Raw genomic sequence first — 19,503 nt, 5'->3', positions numbered from 1 at the left:
AAAGAAATATTATAAATAAATCAACCAATTGTTGCATCAAAAATCATTATAAAGCTTTCAACATTTTATCTAGAAACATTTTTATATATTAAATGCATGTGTAACAAACATACATCCTAATTTTTTTAAATTACAATTTTTATTTATCCGAAGCGTTATGTACGCGCTGCTTAAGTAAATTATGCAATAGAGATTATTACATAGCTTACTTAGGCAATTCATCTTACATACAATGTAGTTATCATAATTATTTTACCACATAAATATGTACTTTTTCCATTTTATCATGTGTTATTTATTTTAATGATAGTTATTTATGTCTATGCACATAAATATATAGAATAATGTTGTTTTTAATCAACAGATAATAATATTGAAAAACGGCTCCATAGCGGCGGCGGGTGACTTTGAGACATTAAGCGCTTCGGGTCTAGACTTCGCAACCCTGCTGGCAAGAGGAGAACCAGAAGAAGAAAAACCCAAACAATTACAAGAATCTTCTGTTACAGAATTAGAAGATTCTTTACTTCAGGGCAGTTTTCGGAAACGACAAATGAGTATACATTCCGTAAGTAACCCATTACATATGTAGTTATTTACTTATAGATGTGGTTATCTTAGATAAAAATAAAACAATGAAATCAGTTTATTCAGTCTGCATCTTCTTTCCTTTTTTATTTAAATGATTGATAATAAATAATAAATTGATTATTTAAATTGGTTTGAATTACTATAACTGAGCCAGGCGTTGGGAATACAAAATTGGATATAGTTCAATAATACACACTGTGCTGACATGAATTTTACTTTTTAACAATATTTTTTGTTTTTTGCAAAATTGATTTTAACAACTTGAAGCTTGTAGCCTCTCGTCTTTCTCTTGTAAGAAAATCTATAATGGCAACGAAGTTAACAATAGTTTTATGCTTAACTGTCTTACTTGTTAAAACTCCAGTTTGCTTTTGATGTATTTTGTCAAAACTAGCAGAGCGGTTCTTCAGGCTCTTGCCTAGTTCTTTAATGACTCGGAGACAAGCTGGTGCCTACGAATCATCGTCATTGTACAACAGGTTTTAGGAGCTAATCTGAATAGCGCATACCTTGACATGACAGTGATTTGAGATCGAGATATCTTATTTTTATATTTAGTTCCTCACTGGTGCAGAGGCCATCACAGGAAGAGTGCAAAAAATGCTAGTACTCCCTGTGTTATAATTCAAATAAAATTATTTCGCTTAATATTGTGAGTTACATCATTCAAAGAAACTAGAAACCCTCTGCGCCCTGCCGCCTCGCACTAGCGGGATCTGCAACCACCATTTGGACTGCAGTAAGAGAGGTCGTGATGCAACCGACTGACAGGTTTCATGTAGTATAGTGTAATAGCATGTAGCTTCGTGTCGTAATATCAAAATTACCTTTTGTAAATTGCAGGTGAGCTCGGTGGACAACATAACGGGCGCCGAGCCCCCGGAGGGCGGGCGCGAGGAGGCGGAGATGCGATCGGCGGGCGCGGTGTCGAGCGCGGTTTACGGCGCCTACCTGCGCGCCAGCGGGCACCCGCTGGTCGTCGCGCTCATGCTGGCCATCACCACGCTCGCACAGCTGCTCGGCTCTGGCTCCGACTGGTGGACCAGCTACTGGTGAATTCATTTTTCATAACTTGACAGTTTAGCTCGATTATAACTCATTTTATATTAATTGTCAACATTTCTGTATTTAACTTTTTTTTGTTATGTGTAGAAAGAATCGAAGCAGAATAGAATTTTTATAAAACAAATCTTACTGTGCTAAACCAAAATTTAAAAAAAAAACAGGCTATGAGGGCTCACGTAATCGCATCCTGACCCGAAAAGAGCCTACAAGAAAATGTGTTACAGTTTCTATGAATGTTTCATTTTATATAAGAAGGAGGTCAGAAAAACCAAATTTTAATAAAATCAAATGAAATCAAGCTCCTTTATAATAACAGCTTTCTACATTGAAAGAAACCTATATACCAGAAGAAGAGCTCACAAGAAACTATGTTATTATTGTTTTTAATTTATCTTTTTATGTTAAAATTTTTTAATAACGTGTTAATATAAAAATGAAAACTATTAATGTAGTTCTCGTATCTTACCTATAACAACATTGTAACAGGGTGAACTTAGAAGAAACTCTTCCGCCATCGGTGGTGACCGCGCTGGACGACAAAAACAGTACATTTTTACGTGCGTCGTCGCAAAACATGACTAGCCCGTTCATAGACGACGCGAAGTTTCCCCGGTCGGGTCTGTCGCGATATGACTGCATCTATATATATAGCGGTAAGTGATCCCGTAAATATACCAAAGTATTACATTCTGATATATACCAAAGATATCCCTAAAATTAATATATTGAATTAAACTGATAGTGTTTGGAATTCTCAAATTAAAAAGTAAAATTTTCGAAAATAATTTATTTTCAGGCAATTAACCCTTAAATGGACGATTTTTGTTTCACGTTTGAAAAAAATATATTTGTTAATAGACATGTATTACAGCGTAGGAAAAATGATTAAAAAAATCTAGACATGAATTTACTATACTTTTTTTGCAATAATGTGAATGTTGTTTATAAACTACATTGCGCATTTATTGAGATTTTGCAAGTATGGGTAAAATAAGAGTGGATATTGTTTTTGAGAAGTATTTATTTATGCTTCATTATGATATTTATAAAAACAATTGCTTTTTTTCGTATCATATAAAGATACACGACATTTTTGGCACCTTTTGAATATACAGCCTGAACATTTTGGGAATTTGCACCTGCTGCTGCTTATCCAGCCAAACTGCCCAATGACATAACTGATCCAATCTGACGTCTTTCAAAGGAATTGCTTGAGCTGGTCTTCGGAACTTCTTCATTACAAGTTCTCTTTGTATAGTGCTCCCACTAGGTCGACCACGTTTAGCGCCATTTGCAGTAGTAGATTTGTATCTGGGCTGCGTATAAGTTACTTTGTTCTAAATTTTTATTTTTTAGATCTGATGTAAAATAAAATGTGAAAAAAAACATACGGCGTGTTACAAGACATCAATGCTTCTGTTATCTGAGTTTCTCTCCTAAAAATAAGGCTGTCTTCAGCAGTAACAAGGTTTCGTTTTCGCCAAACCAGAGGTCGTCTAGGAATCCCTTGTGATTTACTCTGGGGTGCTGCTTCTTCGGCTTCCAAAATAAGAGGGTCTGGCATATTTTCATCGTTGTCAATAACGAGAAGAGGATCAGCAACCACTTCATCAGGCTGGGCATTTTCACCGTCATCACTATATTCAAGGTCTCGAAGAACATCTCGAGCGATTTGATAATAGTGACCTTCATCCTCTACTTCGGAGTCTCACCCGTCTAAGCCATCTTCTGAATCTTCAAGAGTTTCTAAATACTTTGTAATTTTGCTTTCTAGTAATCGCGGCATGGTAAAAACCATAAAAAAATCCTTCACCAAACATGCATTTATTTAGCAGGCAATGCGCATTGTAGTTTTCCTACAACATACCAGATTTCGCCCTATTCGACTGTAGCATCAAGTGATTTTCAATGTTTTACAACGTAAACATGTAATTGAAGATATAATCAAGCAAATAAAAATATATTATATACTTACATGATATTTTATCAGTCCAAACACAGCTATAAAACTTAGTTTCGCGCCATTAGAAAAGTTTTCTTCAAAGTGACATTTGAAATTAACTTATTTTCAATGCTTATAAACAATGGATAGTGCTAACATTCAAAAAATGTACAAAATTAGTTCACAAATAAGAACTAGTTGTCAAATTTAACAAAAAATTAAAAGAAGGTCAATTTTATCTGTGGTTTTTAGTATGTTGTTTAAAAACAACAATACGCATTTAAGGGTTAAATGCACTAGTTTCACTGACAGATAAAGACTGACTACAATAAAAACGCATGCCTACGTCGTTATAACTACATAATGTTGGCTATGCATTTTCGGGTTTTTGTTTTTTTTTTTGTTAAATACAGTGAAGTTAATTTATGAAAAAAATATTATAAATAAAACAGCTATGGTGGTGGCGCTGGTGGCGGTCTCCCTGCTCCGTTCGTTCATGTTCTTCTCGATGGCGATGACCGCATCGACCCGGCTGCATAACAATATGTTCGCATCCATCACGCGCGCCCCTATGCGCTTTTTCCACACCAACCCGTCGGGAAGAATTCTCAATCGTTTTTCAAAGGACATGGGGGCGGTTGACGAAGTCTTGCCGTCTGCTCTGCTCGACGTTCTTCAGGTATGTCGTTAAAATGTGACTCATACTTACAAATAGGTATTAAAATTACCCACAAAATCACAAAAAAATTTCCATTTCGGGATCACAAATTTACATTAAAAATTATGTCTAGCATACAGATAAGTTTACGTAAAATGGTAGTCTTATTGTGCCATAAAATTTTGGAAAAATATTTTGAGAATAGGCGATTGAAACGAATAAATATACAATACCTATCTACTTTTACAATATTAAAAAAATTTCAACAATTGTATCAACACAAATTTGCCTATCAAACAAAACAGAATACATAGTTTACAAATAATAAAATGAAAGCAAAAGTAGTTTAGATATAAGAGAGAGTATACTTAAGTTATCATTCCTGTTCTAGATCGGACTGTCTCTAATCGGTATAGTGGTGGTGGTGGCGATAGTGAACTGGTGGCTGTTGCTCCCAACGCTGGCCATCGGCGTCATCTTCTACGGGCTGAGGATCGTCTACCTGTCGTCCTCGCGCAGCATAAAGCGCCTCGAGGGTGTGAGTAAGTTATCTTCAAGCTAATGCCAATCTTTATACAAATACTCCTGTGTTCTATAAGTACCTTCATTGCATATTTTTTATCTTTTTATGATTTCTAAGGTACTAATTTACATACGCTATTATATTAATATTAAATCATCGTTTTTTATTGATATATTATAATAACAGCCATATAAACAAGTCAACTTAGTTCTACTCGTTTCAATCAACCAAAAACTTTTGAATATGGTATTTAATAGTATTTAATATATATACTTTTAATTTTTTAAAGGAAGGTATTAAATATTTTTTTAAAATTCACACCCATGGAGGGTGTAGTTTTAAATACGATTATAATTTATTTTTCATATGGATATTTCATCAAAGTAAAATTACAAATTTCATGAACTAGTCCGTAACTAATTAACTAATCTCTTTAATTGATATAAACTCTTACTTCAATGTCCAGTATCAATTCAGAAATACAGTAACCATTTCTTCCGTAGCTCGCAGTCCAGTATTCTCTCATTTGAACGCGTCGCTGCAAGGTATCACAACTATACGAGCTTTTGGAGCACAGGAAGCTCTTATAAGAGAATTCGACAACCATCAAGACTTGCATAGTTCCGCTTGGTAAGTTAAGAAGATATAAATGTGTTGTTGGTTTCATACGTTTAATTTTGATATAATTGAAGTGATTGAAAATGTACTTTTTATTTCCTTTGTGTAGGTACTTGTTTATCGCAAGTTCCCGTGCGTTCGGTTTCTGGCTGGACCTGGTGTGTGTCATCTACATCGCCATAGTCACGCTTAGCTTCCTCGTCTTTGACCAAGGTGTGTACTTACTAATAACATTGTGTTTCTTTTAAATCTTGAATTATCTCAATTCCATTTAAATAATTAAGTATGAAATTCATGACAGTCCTGTTAGAAATCTATGGGAGCAGGCCCAAGTCCAGTAGCTTATGGCCTACAGTTGAAATCATGACAATGATGATAGTTTAATTCCTTACCAGCGATCGAATTTTGTATCCAAAAATTCACTTTACAAATGTGCAAATGGGACATTTATATATTATACCTACTCCTCACCAAAGAAGGTTCAAATTGAAAATAGTGCTTTTTATTAATTTATCAATAAGTAACTTATAAAAGCCACCTCCATAATTTCTTAGCCATAATTTTGGGTAAATATGTGTCGTTATATCCAAGCTCTGATTATTACAGATGATAAAAAAGGTGTTATAGATACTGTAATGAGTCTGCATTAAGAAGACTTTTTTAAAATAGATTTGGTAATTAAAGAATAAAATCAAAAGCTGAGAATTAGCAAAAGGCTTTGAATGAATAAAAGTATAGGAAAAAGTAAGGCAACCGTTTGTTGCGGTTGATAGAAGGAGACTGAATCGGAGGAGTCAGTGATTCGCAAAAATAGATAGAATTCATCGGCGTGATGTAATAATACAAATGCATCGTCTTTTAGCTGGCAAACTGAGTATGCATATCTTAATAACTATAGCATACTTTCGCTATTAAATAAATACTTATTTTATCATTCTAGTATAAAAATACTAATTACCTATTAACAATGTAATGCGCAGACGAATACGGCGGTAACGTGGGTCTGGCCATCACACAAGCAATGGGGCTGACGGGCATGTTCCAGTGGGGCATGCGCCAGTCCACCGAACTGGAGAACCAGATGACCAGCGTCGAGAGGTATAATCATATTACAATAATTAATTATCACAAGCAGTGACTGGTGCTGAACTTTATATTTCGTTCAATCTTTATAATCAAAGCTATTCATTACCACGTGTGTTGTTTAGATCCTTAACAAGAAATAAAAAATCCTAAATATTCATCTTTATAGAAATAAAAATTAACCATCCAAGGCTAGAATAGTACAGACAGTTCTGATGGAAAGAAAACATGATCCGTTTCTTAACAAACAAGAATAAATGAAAAATTCTGTTACTTAGCTGTCAAATATTTGACTTCAATCAAATCCTAAAAGGCGTGTTATTATATTCAAATAATAAATATGTTAATAAATAATTGCAATGAAAATATAATAACTTTAATAGTAATGTCTTTTATTACTAAAGTATTAAATCAATAAATAAAGCGATAACTGTGAATCACTTTGTATTTATTTTTCTATGGCATTATGACTATTTATTAACTTCTGACAGCGCTAAATCTTTCAAGTCGCTTCGTACCGATTCTTATGAAAATCTTACGAATAGGCCTATGTCCGGGAGTGTGTCCTGATGATGATGAATGTAAATATTTTTTTTATAACAAGGACATAAATTTCAGGATACAAGAATATTCGAATATAGAATCGGAGCCGCCTTTAGAGTCTGAACAGAGCAAGAAACCGCCGCCATCTTGGCCGGAGGCGGGTCGCCTAGAGTTCCGACGCGTGTGCCTGTATTACGCGCCGGGCGAGCCGGCTGTTCTTAAGGACCTGTCCTTCCTCGTGATGCCCAAGGAGAAAGTCGGCATAGTCGGGCGCACGGGCGCCGGCAAGTCCTCCCTTATCAATGCTTTGTTCAGGTACGTACAGACGATCGGTAAGAACATCGTATTTTTCCTTAGTATGTTATATAGATATATTTATATTCATTTTTGTCATTCTCGGAGTCACTTACGAAAATTAAACTAAAAAACTATTAGCATCATAAATTAAAATAGTTTTTAACTAGAAAGTTCCATAAAATTTGGTGAAACGGACACACACAAATATACTAATAATATATTTTACTATAAAAATATTGTTGCATCTTCGAATTCAAATTGTCTTGTCTTTATCTTGACGAAATTTGTTCTAATAATAACGAAAATTAAATAATGACATCCTTTTGCAATATTAACTAAATAATTTTTTGACTAGAAAAGTTCAGTAAAATGTAATCAAACATCCTACAAACTATTTAAGAGTTGTTAACCAACAAAGTTAGGTTACCAAAAAAATAAATTTTCAATTAAAGTATTTCTGTAGTGTCTTTATTTACTTTTTAAAGTAGGCTTTTAATTTGACAAAATTAAAGCAATTGAGAAATAACTGTTAAAAATTGAATCTGTTAGGTTAGCGAAAATCGAGGGCGAGATAATAATCGACGGGCGCGAGACGTCGACGCTGGGCCTGCACGAGCTGCGCAGTCAGATCTCCATCATCCCGCAGGAGCCGGTGCTGTTCTCGGGCACCATGCGGCACAACCTCGACCCCTTCGACGAGTACCCCGACCAGGTGCTGTGGCGCGCGCTCGAGGAGGTAAGTTTTTCCTTTACCCGTATTCATTTAACGACTCATCGTTATTTCAGCCGTAGGTCGTCTACTGACAGACATAGACCTCCCAATAATTCAATTAATCCAACTGAAAGCATCAACGTATCCACTGTATGGGGCATTTATTTCTTTTATAACTCATTTTAATTGGTTACTTTGAATTCGGAATGCGACAGCTTTTTGTTCTAGGTGTCACAGGCATAACACGATTGCTTTTATTGGAATAATTATTGACCAAAAGGGCCGGCTTTCGAAAGTTAGTTTGTATCTAATCACAACTGAAATTGTCAACGGTTTTTAGACTTTGCTTACGAGAAATCCCCGCATGCCGTATGAAAGGAATTAATGACCAATAGAAATGAGCTTTTATTAGTAATCCCACTAATTTTACTCTGTATTGCAAATTAATAAGCCTACTTTTCAAAAATAATATACGACTGTTCGTTATTTTAACAGACAGATGATTCATAATTCCACTGCTTCGTTTACGATAATGAATTGAAACGTTAAGTGAAATGTATAATCTATGATGATGAAATGTGTAAAATCTATGGTGCACATAGTATTTTTTCAAATATGTTACCCATGAAGAGGACTGTGTTCGGATTTTACTACGAAATTAAAATACGAGATTCTAAGATAAAAATTAACGTAGCTCATCGGATTGAAAAGTTGTAGTGATAGTAGGCAGACCATATAGCGCGCAAAACAGACGGCCACTGGGGCCTTAAAGTAGACAACATGAACCACTCACAAAGTTCACAGACAACCATTTAAGTTTGTCCTAAACCATGGATATAGGCTGCCTCCATCCGGTCTTATTAGATGGTGACGATAAAAATGCATTCAATGATGTTTAAATTTATGGAACGAAAATTTGTTGGCGCTTAGGTGGAGCTAAAAGAAGCGGTTATGGAGCTACCGGCGGGGCTGAACTCCCGAATGTCTGAAGGCGGCACCAACTTCTCGGTGGGACAGCGACAGCTAGTGTGCCTGGCGCGCGCTATCGTGCGTCGCAGCCGGTTGCTGGTGTTGGACGAGGCAACCGCCAACGTGGACCCGCAGTCAGTATAACAACAGTATTCACGATAGTCTCGACACTCTCGATAGTGACAGTATGCGCGCGCGCGTAGATGGAGCCACTTGTCTAATAGAACATTGTAAAAGATCTACATAAAATGAACATTTTTAAATAAAAATACAAATCGGTTACTAAGAGACGATAATATTTTAAAAGTATTATATAAGATCAATCCCGTGAAATTGTGATATGTAGAAGCCGAAACCGACGTTACCCAAAGAGCTCTTGAGCTTCACTATCGTAAAAGACGTTTTAGACTAAGCATCCTGTTTTTACGAACCAGCATCTGTAAATGCAGCTTAGGTAGCAGTGCAAGTAAAGGAAAAAAATACGTGTAACACTTTATTTTAAAAAAAGTATACAAGAACTGTTGCCTTTTTTTTGTTCTAATTATCAATAGGCGCACACACATTGTGGTAATTAAAAAAAACTACCGCTGCTTGAACACGATATTAAAATACCGCTTAGAAAAATAAGGAAACTGTCATATCTTAAAATTGAACATCCAAAATTCTTGTGATATACTTGAATTTGCATTGGAACTATTGGTAGAGTTCTGGTCGAGCAATCTATTACCCTGGCAGAGGCCTGTTTTAACAATGGAAACCATCATTGTGGATAACGAAGCCGGATTGTAACATTGTTTCCTCAATTCATACCCATGTGGTATTGTCAAATAGTTATCATTCATCTAAACTAGTATTTGCCACATTATTTGGTTTACAAAACAATTCATTAAACCTGAATACCTCTGCTAAAGAAATACTGTTGAGTCCCTATAATTCTAAAAATAATTTTAAACTATTTATATAGTAAGAGTTTTAAAATAAATTTGAACCGAAATAGTTTTGTCTTACATATTGAAAAGGCAGCGCAGTTAGTATCATTAAACATTAAAATTAGTGTAATTTTAAATATAATTAATAATTTAATTTAAAAAAAAAACAATTATGTTGAGATTAATTGTGTGAAGTAACCACCTAAAGCCCTTTAGCCCATTAGTAAGTTCTTAGCTGTAAAGTTGATTTTTAACTATGTGTAGTTAATATAAAAAATAATACATTTTTATCCTATTTACTTAACCTCCACACTATCACTATTTGAAAATTGGAATATGTAATATTTTAAATTATCCCACTATATTTTTTTCACAGAACCGACACGTTAATTCAAACAACAATCAGAAACAAATTCGCCGACTGCACTGTCCTAACCATTGCTCACCGGCTTCATACTGTTATGGATTCCGATAAGGTACGAGGCACATCTTGGAAAACATTCTCAAAGATGTTAGGCAGATTTTTAAAATATATCGCTACTTAAAATATTGGAATAATTAATTATCAGTTTATTATAATCTACCTATAATTATATATTATTAAACTAGAATTTATTGAATCTAGGTTCCCAGAATTCACTAACTTATCAAACCAGCAATTCTTCAATTTCAGCAACCACTTAAGACTTCCTGTATCTATTTGAAAGTAAAGTTCATGCATGCTATCTAGATTTCTACCATGGTCACGAATATTTTTTGGCATATATTTTTCACAGGAGGCCCATGTCCAAGTGTGAATGTTCAACAGCTGAAATAATGAAATTGATCAATGGAATAAACATATGTATAATATTGGTCTAATTAACAATGCAACTCTAACATTGTGTCGGAGACAAAATGAAGAAACAATAATGAATTTCTTTATTCAGGTGCTGGTGATGGACGCAGGCAAGATGGTGGAGTTCGAACACCCGCATATTCTATTGCAGAAGAGCGAGGGCGTGTTTCGCTCCATGGTGGACCAGACCGGGCGCGCTACAGCGGACACTCTGGCCAAAGTCGCGCAGCAGGTACCTTCCTTTCCAATTAAAGTAAAATATTTAAAATCACATCATCATAAAAAAATATTTAAAATCAAATTCAAAATCTAGAATCGTTCAGCTTGTGTGACATTTGTTTATTAACATTATGTTATATAATTTCGGATCTAAAGGAATTTGTAAACGATACTAAATTTAGTGGATAGAAATTTGTAAAATGTGAACAGTACAATGTTTTTTTATGTATCATTTAAATTGTATTAAATACTAAAATATTATTAATTTATGACGTGTTGAAAGATATACATAAAGTAGTAAAAACTTTTAAAAATCATCTACTTAGTATTTATTTGCTTAACATATTAAACTGTACTATTTAGTCATTCAAACCCAAATACTAAGTATAATTTTTTGTTTCAGGCGTACGAAAAAAAGCGGACGGAAAAAGCTGATTAATGTTTCGTTTTTGGAGACAATATAATCACATATTTGTTCCTATAGTTAAATTCCGAAGGCTTAACACCGATGATGACAATTTAAGTAAGTCTTAGCCGAAGTGTGCTCAACTGATTTATACTGTAAATATATGTTACCTTTGCTGCCATTAGGATAAACAGGATTCATGGACAGGGCGTCACTTGTCATGGCTCGCAAGTACTTTTAAATATTATTTATCAACAAATGTAATAATACTTATGCTACACTTACAAAACCAACAATATTTTAACCGGTATATACAATGAGAGTGAGTTTCATTTTGTTATAGACACAGCACAAAAAGTAATTTTATACAACAGTTTGTTGTGCACAATATTCTTTCGTTCTAACTAGGAAATAGATTAAGTAACTATGTAAAATGCAATTATTAATAGAAGCTGCGTAAATGTAATCTACTTTTGTTGTATATGTCCATAGATTATTTTGTACATATAAATAAGATTTGTGATATTAAAGTATACAAAAATAGCAATTTTGTTGATGAAAATAAATAACAATTATACTTCTTAATTATTTTAATTTAATCTTTAGGACCGAGCCATAAGTCAGACGCCCTGTTTGGTTCATGAGTGCAATGACCAAGTCAACAATAACACATTGACCTTAATCAATGCTATTTATATTTCATGTTTGCTATTTACACACCGGTTATTGACTTAAGAAGTAATTTATCAAAATGTCACACAATATTGTTCGGTAATAGTTACTTATTACGCATCGAATTATTTTTAAGAATAGAATGTACTTATAATGATAAAGAATGATTGTCATAAATGACAAGTGTACATCTTAACTATTTAAAAGAGAATCTGATAACGAAATGTACTAGTGAATCTTTTTCGAATGTTCTGAATAGCTTATGTTATCTCGAATATAATTGTATAATATTTTTGCCGATATAATCTCGTAATTTTATTGGAGATTAATTCTGGTCCAAGTATATAATAGAATTGAATGTATTTTTGTGTAATCAGATAGTTTTTGCGGTGCTATATTTGTGTACTTAATTTTAAGCAGGAATCAGTTAAAAATTTATCAAAGTGTAATTGCTATTTCGATACCAATTATTTTAATTAAAATTACTTAATATAAAGTACTTACATAACTTCATACAACAGATTTATTATGTTTAATTGTATTTGTATTAGGTGTGATAATTGAATTTGATGGAAAGTGTGTAATTCAGTGCCTGCTAATTGCAAAAACTATGTAAGAGTCTGTTATTTGTTAATTATTGCAACATAATTACATTTTTACATTTACTTATTGTTGTTTTATTTGAGCTAACATTTTTATTCAATTATCATTTTATTTTTATAACTAGACCAAGAATACTTACCTCCTCTAGCCGCACTGGCCACAGGTGAGGATTTGTTGCTAACATACATTTTTAAAGGTGAATAGTATCATTTTTCCTTATACTACCGCCCACTGATCTGCTCGAAGAGCAAGGTCAATAATTTTTTAAACAAAGCGCTTTCTTCGCCAGGATGAAAGGATTTAGAAATCATGGCTCTATGTGGCTACCCACTTCTCCAAGCTTCGATAAAAAATATGATAAGTGCTGGAACAGATATGCCTTAAGTTGGCGTCCAGTTACAATACAACTGATGATTATTTTAATATTGTAGCATGCTTGGATTTTTACTAGAATAATATTTTTAATCACATCATTTCACATAACGTAAGCCTTCCCCATAAATTTGCAATAATATCGGTAACATGATCGTCTGTTTGCGTTGTGGGTACAGGTAGTTCGCTGCGCTTGCCAGTCTGTGGTCTCAGCTCCAAAACTTTATTAAAGTTGCCATCTGTTCTTAACGCTTTGTTGACTGCTCACTGGCATAGCAATCCCCTGGGTTATTGATACCCGTTATTTTTATTCATCTACGGATCTCCTTGTCCATGATTTGCTTTTTCAATGTGGCCGTAAAGAAGAAACTAAGTTTCTGTGCCGCAAGTCATCTCACCGGTAACACATTGGTAGACTCGCGTCTTGATGTTGAAGGAAGTTTGATTTGCATTTTCTTTATTTTTTCTACCGACCAATAACGATTAACTCGACGAAGTCTCGGCCAGCTTGTCATAAATAAAACAAAAATTAATTCGTTTCTTTTTATTACATTCATATAGATTTTTCACAATTAACTTAGTAACTTAAGATACTTTAATAGAAAACTTGATCGGAATGTAATATGAATGAGTATACAATAATACTACCGAGATTATAATTGTATTATGATCGTAATCGTTTTCGAGCGTGTAGTACCTTGTATACTGTCATTTACACAGCACTTTAACCATGGAAACAATCTAATAATTATATTTACACAAACCTTACCATAAGTGTAATATCAAACAGGTATAAAAATAAGTTTTAATTACAATACTAATTCAAGGAAGGACAGGGTCATTCTTCAGATAATCCAAATACATTAATCAATCAATTGCCACTAACATAATTCCTTCTCGAGTGGCGGTGCCGCACAACTACCTTAACTTACTTTACAAGTTACCGACACTTAGTTACCTTCGCTTTCATATCACAGTCCTCAAAAACCATCCCGTTCCAACTAACATTCAACATCCTTTTGCAACATTTAAAGGTAAATAATAAAAAATACACCTTACAAATAGTATTTTTAACACCCTGATCGATATAAATTTAGTCATTGGACATATATACTATTAAGTATGCTACGATTAAGTAGGCTTACATAAAACTTATTGTAACAGCATGAAATAATTTAAAAATTTCACAAGCAGCCAAAACATCGAGGGTAGAAATAAATTAAAATAAATAGGACGGGAATAACCGAAAAATAATTTTCTTTTAACTTAGAAATTAATTGTCATGAAATAATTTCCCTTTGGCACGAGAAAGATGTGAAACGTGAAAATTTAATGATCGCCGAGAGGAAGTGATGCTGAGATCGTAGAAAACTTTATATAATTCAATTTTGTCAAGTGCAGTCATTCCGGATGTTACATTATGTTTATAATCATACAAATGTAGTATTCGCGGGTATCCGGCGTGCGAGCGGCCAACACTTGTCCATCACTAGTTTATTCACAATTGGCAGCTGCCTACACTACAGTCCGCGCCCGAGCAGTTTCTCAATAGTCACTGTTAATTATACACTTCACACGAGCGCCGTCATACTTCCGGAACGAGAGTTTTTGCTTTCTTCTACCTTGCTATTCGGTTTTTCCTGCAATGATTAACAATAGAAAATAATTTGAGAAATACATTTACATAACATGCTCAATGCACTCAACAAAAGCTGGAGCGCCAGTTAAAAATAATGAAAAACCATTATTAAAAGTAAAAAATGGTATAAAAAATACCAGTAGTTCCCAAATTAGCTAGAGCCTGTACCTTGGTACCATAACATTATTATATCAGCCGATAGACGCTCGCTATTAGACATATGTCTCCTCCTAAAGTCGCCACTAGGCCTTGCGCTGCCATACCATGCAACATCGTCGATTCACCTAGGGGGCTGCCTCGAGGCTTTCGGTTTGTGATCACCATACGGTAACCTTTTTGATGTCCACCGGCTGACGGCACGAGCGATTACATCAACCGAACATAATTTTGCGTGAATCAAGGTTTGTCTTTAGGTATTCGCGTGTCATCGATTGACAGTGTCGGTTATATTTTCTTTTTTAAAGTTAAATTCTAGCAACAGAGATCGCAAAGTTTTACCTGTTGGTAAATTTATTGCAATTTTAATCTTTTGGAATTTATCAATTCAGTGATAATAACAGGTCATTGGAAAATACGCTTATCGCAGATGTTAATCACGCAATCAGATTCTAGCATGCTTTTACAACTACGTTATTTTATAAAAGCAGTTTCACCGTGCATACTTCCGACACAGATAGAAGCGACTTCGATACTCATGGAACTCGAACACGAGTACGGGCGAACTTTAAAATGTGACCACTTTTTAATAACAATTCGCGTAACTTAAAGTTGCCGTAATAGCTGTAGCATTTACTGACTCGATCTACAATGTAATTAACGCTCGATCACGTAACCTATAAAACCGAGCACCAGGAAGTTTGTTTGTGTATCGTATGACGTCAAAATAAAACACTGTCAGGTAGCGCGCGGTCTTAAGCGCAGCAACAAGCATAGCGGTTGTCGTTACGGTGCTTTTTATATGAGTAATGGCAATCAGTGGTTTATGGTTTACCGCACCACTTACGGCGAGATCGACGATGGAAGCCTCGGCTCGGGCTGTTATGTTATTTTTTTCACAATATTAAAGATGTGAGTAATGACAATAAGTGTGTAGTTACCGAGTGCGGAGGCGTGTGCGCGGGTTGCGGGGCGGGCGGTGGCAGCGGCAGGGCCAGGCGCAGCGCGGTCCAGAATGCGCGCTCGTGCACGTGCCGCCACGCCACCAACCGCGTGCGTCGCAGCGCGCCCACCAACCACTCGCCCGCTTCCTTCGCTTCACGCTTCAGTTTCGGCAAGTCCTGAAACAGCAAATTGGAAGTTCACTGCTGTCCAATTGGCGATGGCAGCTAAAATTTAGATATTAGTCACATTTCAAATTCACACATTTCTAAGTTTTTTTTTCGTTGATTCAGCCGAACATTTGCCTAAATGGAATTTCTAGACAATATTTAGCGTAAAACGTGGTTACAAACCTCTCGCTAAGGGCCGAAGATGTACAACTATTAAATAATGCAATACAAGAGAAGTGACCAAAGAAACTCTAGTAACGCTTTTATCTAGTATGATCTGGACTTTCGATTTCTTCGCTTCGCTTTTCGATAAGCAGGGGCCAGTGGTCTCCCATGCGAGGGGCCCTTGTATCCCCTAGTTAAGGATCACCCACAGTCCCTCGCGCTGTGCTATTCTGAATAGCCCGTCGAGGTATGCGTTGTTCGCGCTGCACCTGTTGCTCTATCGTCATAGTCGCTGAAGCAAGTGTAACCGACCTGTAGCAGTACGACGACGGGCGGAAGAGGCAGTGCTCGCAGCTGTCGCAACGCAGTCAGCAGCTGCTGCGGCGTGTACTGCGCGGGCGATAACACGGCCACGAGCGAACGGCATCGAGACGCCTCACCCACAAGCTCGCCGTACCCTTGTAGATTAAAACATATGAATATTAAAATAAAGGGAATGATTAGATAACTATTTCACATGTTCATTACGTTACGTTTTCATAAAAATTTATCTACAAGATCCATACTTAACCCAATGGATTGGCAAGTGGAGTTGGCAGTAGGTTATATTAGTAAATTGAAATTATGCGTTTAGAAATTACAACAAAGATTCATTCATCCATTCGTTCCATTGGTGCCAAATGATCAAATCGCGTATGAGACACAAATTAGAATAAAAATGTCACGCGTTTTTTCAATAAGCTTGTATATTAAAAGCTTTTAGCTCCAACCATGCGATAAGTGCCGCAAAATGTACGGAGTAAGGGCTAATTAAAAAAAAAACATTTTTACTTTCAAGATTTGACAATTGAAGTGACGGCAGTCAATTTAGCTACTGGCGGCACACTTAGCAGCAATGGAAGAGGTTTTTTTTTCTGATCTTAATACTCACAGTTGTCAGGCTGCGTAGATAAAAGGACTGCGTGGACCCGATACTTGTATTTAAGGGCCAGCGTTGGCAGCAAAGCGCCTCGCACTAGTTCTCCGTCCACCTCCGTCCAGCACACCAACACGTCAAACTCTTTCTCTAGCACTAAAATGAAAAATTTTGCAAATCAGGAAACATAGACTTGTAAGTGGCAAATGTGTGTGTGTTTGTACTATAATTTCTCATATACTTAGCTGTCACATCAAAGTATAAAACGTCGCCGTTATTACAAACTAAGATCAAATCCATTCACTATTCATCGGCCACGAAACCTTCCTCAAAGCCTGCTGATAAAGAGAGTAGCGTCCTTACGAAGATGACGGCACTGATGCTGAATAAACATACATACAGCATTATGTTCATACGCAAAGGGGTTAAAGAGATAAGGACCTTACTCGTTCATATCACGAACGTTGAACAATGTCGACACTCTGCTGGCGATGCGCGTTTATCTTCGGCCTTTAACAGTAGTGGACATACAGATCCATTCAAAAGGTTGGAAGACGCTGGATGCCGTCCGCTTTCATCCGGCGGTCCAACTAGAAATCTATATGTTCAGCAGAGAACGTCCTATAGTTATGATGATGATGAAGCTTAAATAACCTCGTATGTTCGTGACATGTGTGTTCTCTCTGTGTACGAGTGCGTTTGTATCTGTGTGGGTGCGTTTATCTTTGTGTCTTTCTCTCTCTCTCTCTCAGTATGCGGTACGTACCTCGCGCGCGGTGAGCGGCGGTGGCTGCGCGTGCGCGAGCGTGCCGTGCCGCAAGCAGCAGGCGCGGCGTGCAGCGGCGGTGCAGCGCTGCAGCCGTGAGCAGGAGCAGAGCGCCGGCTGCGCACCCCAGCGCAAGGGCGCGCCACGGTACCGCGCCCTCGCCGCACCACGCTGCCTCGCCTCCCGACCACACTGTGCACATCAATCCACGTATTCATATGTACCCCTTTCGCGACGACATTCGCGTGACTGCCTGCATGCACGAGTGTCACCTATAGACGATATCAGTGTATAAATCTAGACCATTAGACCATGAGCCCCTCGATTTGTTCATTTGTATGCGTAGTGTACATCGATCATCGGTCAGTGGTGTCACTCTGTCGGAGCACACTGCAGCAGCGAAAGGGTTAATGATATTGTAGCGATCACGAGGTATCACTGGTAACCCCGTAAACATCGCGATCAGCGACATTGATTAGTTAGACCAGTAGAGATTACTATTGCGCGCGATTCGAAATTGTAAATAGTTTCTGAATATCCTTATCCAGGTTCTACAACCAACAATAGTTACCAGTGTTAACGAGGACTCTAACATCGTGCCTTATTGGTAAGTTTACAGTTATAGCGAAGGCCATGCCCGGTATTTCTCTACAAGATCGAACCCAGTAATGAAAAATTTGCAACAAGCGAATTGCAATTGAAATGGTAGTGTATTAAGCACATAGAGCGTAGATGGCCGCTGGGTAATTAACTGTAAATACAACGAAAGACGTTCACTTAGAAGTATGAAAGACAACCCTTTTGGCCCCCTTGGCCGTAAAAGGGTGGTTACTGGTTGATTTCAAATAGTAGCAAATTTATTTATTTACCTTTTTGATAATCTGTGTAATGCCGGACTTATGACCTATTTTGGTATTCTCTACCAGGCAGTAAATTAAGGAGGCGTATTTCTACGACTAAAACGATGACGATGATAATTCGAATAGAATAAAGATGCATTAAAAGGAAGTTATTGTAACGTGTTCCGATAAGAATATGTCCAAAAGAGTGGGACGTAGTTACGATAGGTTACTTATCGGTTTTCAGTTTATTAAATTGAAAGGTAAAAAGCAAGTAAAATATAATACTAACGTTTGTAGTGCAGCGTGACGTGATTGCGCAGGACGAAATCGTTGCTATGCACCACGCACACGTAGGTGCCGTAGTCCTGCGCGGACACACGCTCCACGCTCAGGTACGCGCCGATTATGTCCTCCACGTCCTCGCTGTGGAAGCCAACATAAAATATTAACATCCCCATTGCTAAGTAAATGCTGCTAAACATTCATTTGTACAGCTAAGCGACCCTAGGATCCGACCAGCATCTCAAAATGTACCATCCACTAATGTACAAAATAGCATAACATATGTATACATATCATTAATTTAATGAAACGTAAAGTTATACGAAAAATTCTCTTATTTCTAAAAGAGAGAAGTGTCATGATTTAAGTGTAATGTACATACGAACATATCGTATATTCGCTTCATAAATATTTACACTTATTTATAAAATGTCATTACTCGTATATTAAAGTAAAATATTAATTTAAACGCTAAAATACACACTTACTATATTTTTTTTCCACTTGAGTTAATTGGTAAGAAAATTGTACCGGCTTCCTTTGAATGACCTCATGTTGGACAATAATCTAGACACCCTGCCATCG

At 36.3% G+C, this 19,503-nt stretch overlaps 2 protein-coding genes across 3 annotated transcripts in view; one reads left to right on the top strand and one right to left on the bottom strand.

Moving 5' to 3' along the window:
- LOC137929311 (probable multidrug resistance-associated protein lethal(2)03659) overlaps nucleotides 1-12,684 on the top strand; it is a 43,803-nt gene extending 31,119 nt beyond the window's left edge. Inside the window, exons 14-27 of the mRNA XM_068772189.1 lie at nucleotides 365-568; nucleotides 1,435-1,643; nucleotides 2,143-2,309; nucleotides 4,051-4,277; nucleotides 4,648-4,798; nucleotides 5,283-5,409; nucleotides 5,507-5,610; nucleotides 6,378-6,495; nucleotides 7,099-7,338; nucleotides 7,870-8,056; nucleotides 8,963-9,135; nucleotides 10,307-10,406; nucleotides 10,860-11,000; nucleotides 11,391-12,684. Of these exons, the coding sequence (XP_068628290.1) occupies nucleotides 365-568; nucleotides 1,435-1,643; nucleotides 2,143-2,309; nucleotides 4,051-4,277; nucleotides 4,648-4,798; nucleotides 5,283-5,409; nucleotides 5,507-5,610; nucleotides 6,378-6,495; nucleotides 7,099-7,338; nucleotides 7,870-8,056; nucleotides 8,963-9,135; nucleotides 10,307-10,406; nucleotides 10,860-11,000; nucleotides 11,391-11,426 (2,184 nt within the window). The 3' untranslated portion in view covers nucleotides 11,427-12,684. The remainder of the gene's footprint in view (nucleotides 1-364; nucleotides 569-1,434; nucleotides 1,644-2,142; nucleotides 2,310-4,050; nucleotides 4,278-4,647; nucleotides 4,799-5,282; nucleotides 5,410-5,506; nucleotides 5,611-6,377; nucleotides 6,496-7,098; nucleotides 7,339-7,869; nucleotides 8,057-8,962; nucleotides 9,136-10,306; nucleotides 10,407-10,859; nucleotides 11,001-11,390) is intronic.
- Nucleotides 12,685-13,584: 900 nt separating this feature from the next.
- The window catches only part of LOC137929312 (uncharacterized), a 48,266-nt gene continuing 42,347 nt past the window's right edge, over nucleotides 13,585-19,503 (bottom strand). For both annotated transcript variants that reach the window (XM_068772190.1, XM_068772191.1), the window contains exons 6-11: nucleotides 18,926-19,059; nucleotides 17,795-17,986; nucleotides 17,044-17,184; nucleotides 16,425-16,570; nucleotides 15,777-15,956; nucleotides 13,585-14,680 (exon numbers count right to left, since the gene is read on the bottom strand). In XM_068772190.1, coding sequence (XP_068628291.1) covers nucleotides 14,612-14,680; nucleotides 15,777-15,956; nucleotides 16,425-16,570; nucleotides 17,044-17,184; nucleotides 17,795-17,986; nucleotides 18,926-19,059 — 862 coding nt within the window. In that variant the 3' untranslated portion in view covers nucleotides 13,585-14,611. The remainder of the gene's footprint in view (nucleotides 14,681-15,776; nucleotides 15,957-16,424; nucleotides 16,571-17,043; nucleotides 17,185-17,794; nucleotides 17,987-18,925; nucleotides 19,060-19,503) is intronic.

The sequence above is a fragment of the Battus philenor genome, unplaced genomic scaffold (genome assembly GCF_028537555.1).
Source record: "Battus philenor isolate CCGP_79_NKW_IND1 unplaced genomic scaffold, ilBatPhil1.0.hap1 SCAF_5, whole genome shotgun sequence".
In the NCBI taxonomy this organism is placed as follows: Eukaryota; Metazoa; Arthropoda; class Insecta; order Lepidoptera; family Papilionidae; genus Battus; species Battus philenor.
This window is presented reverse-complemented; position numbering and strand designations above follow the sequence as displayed.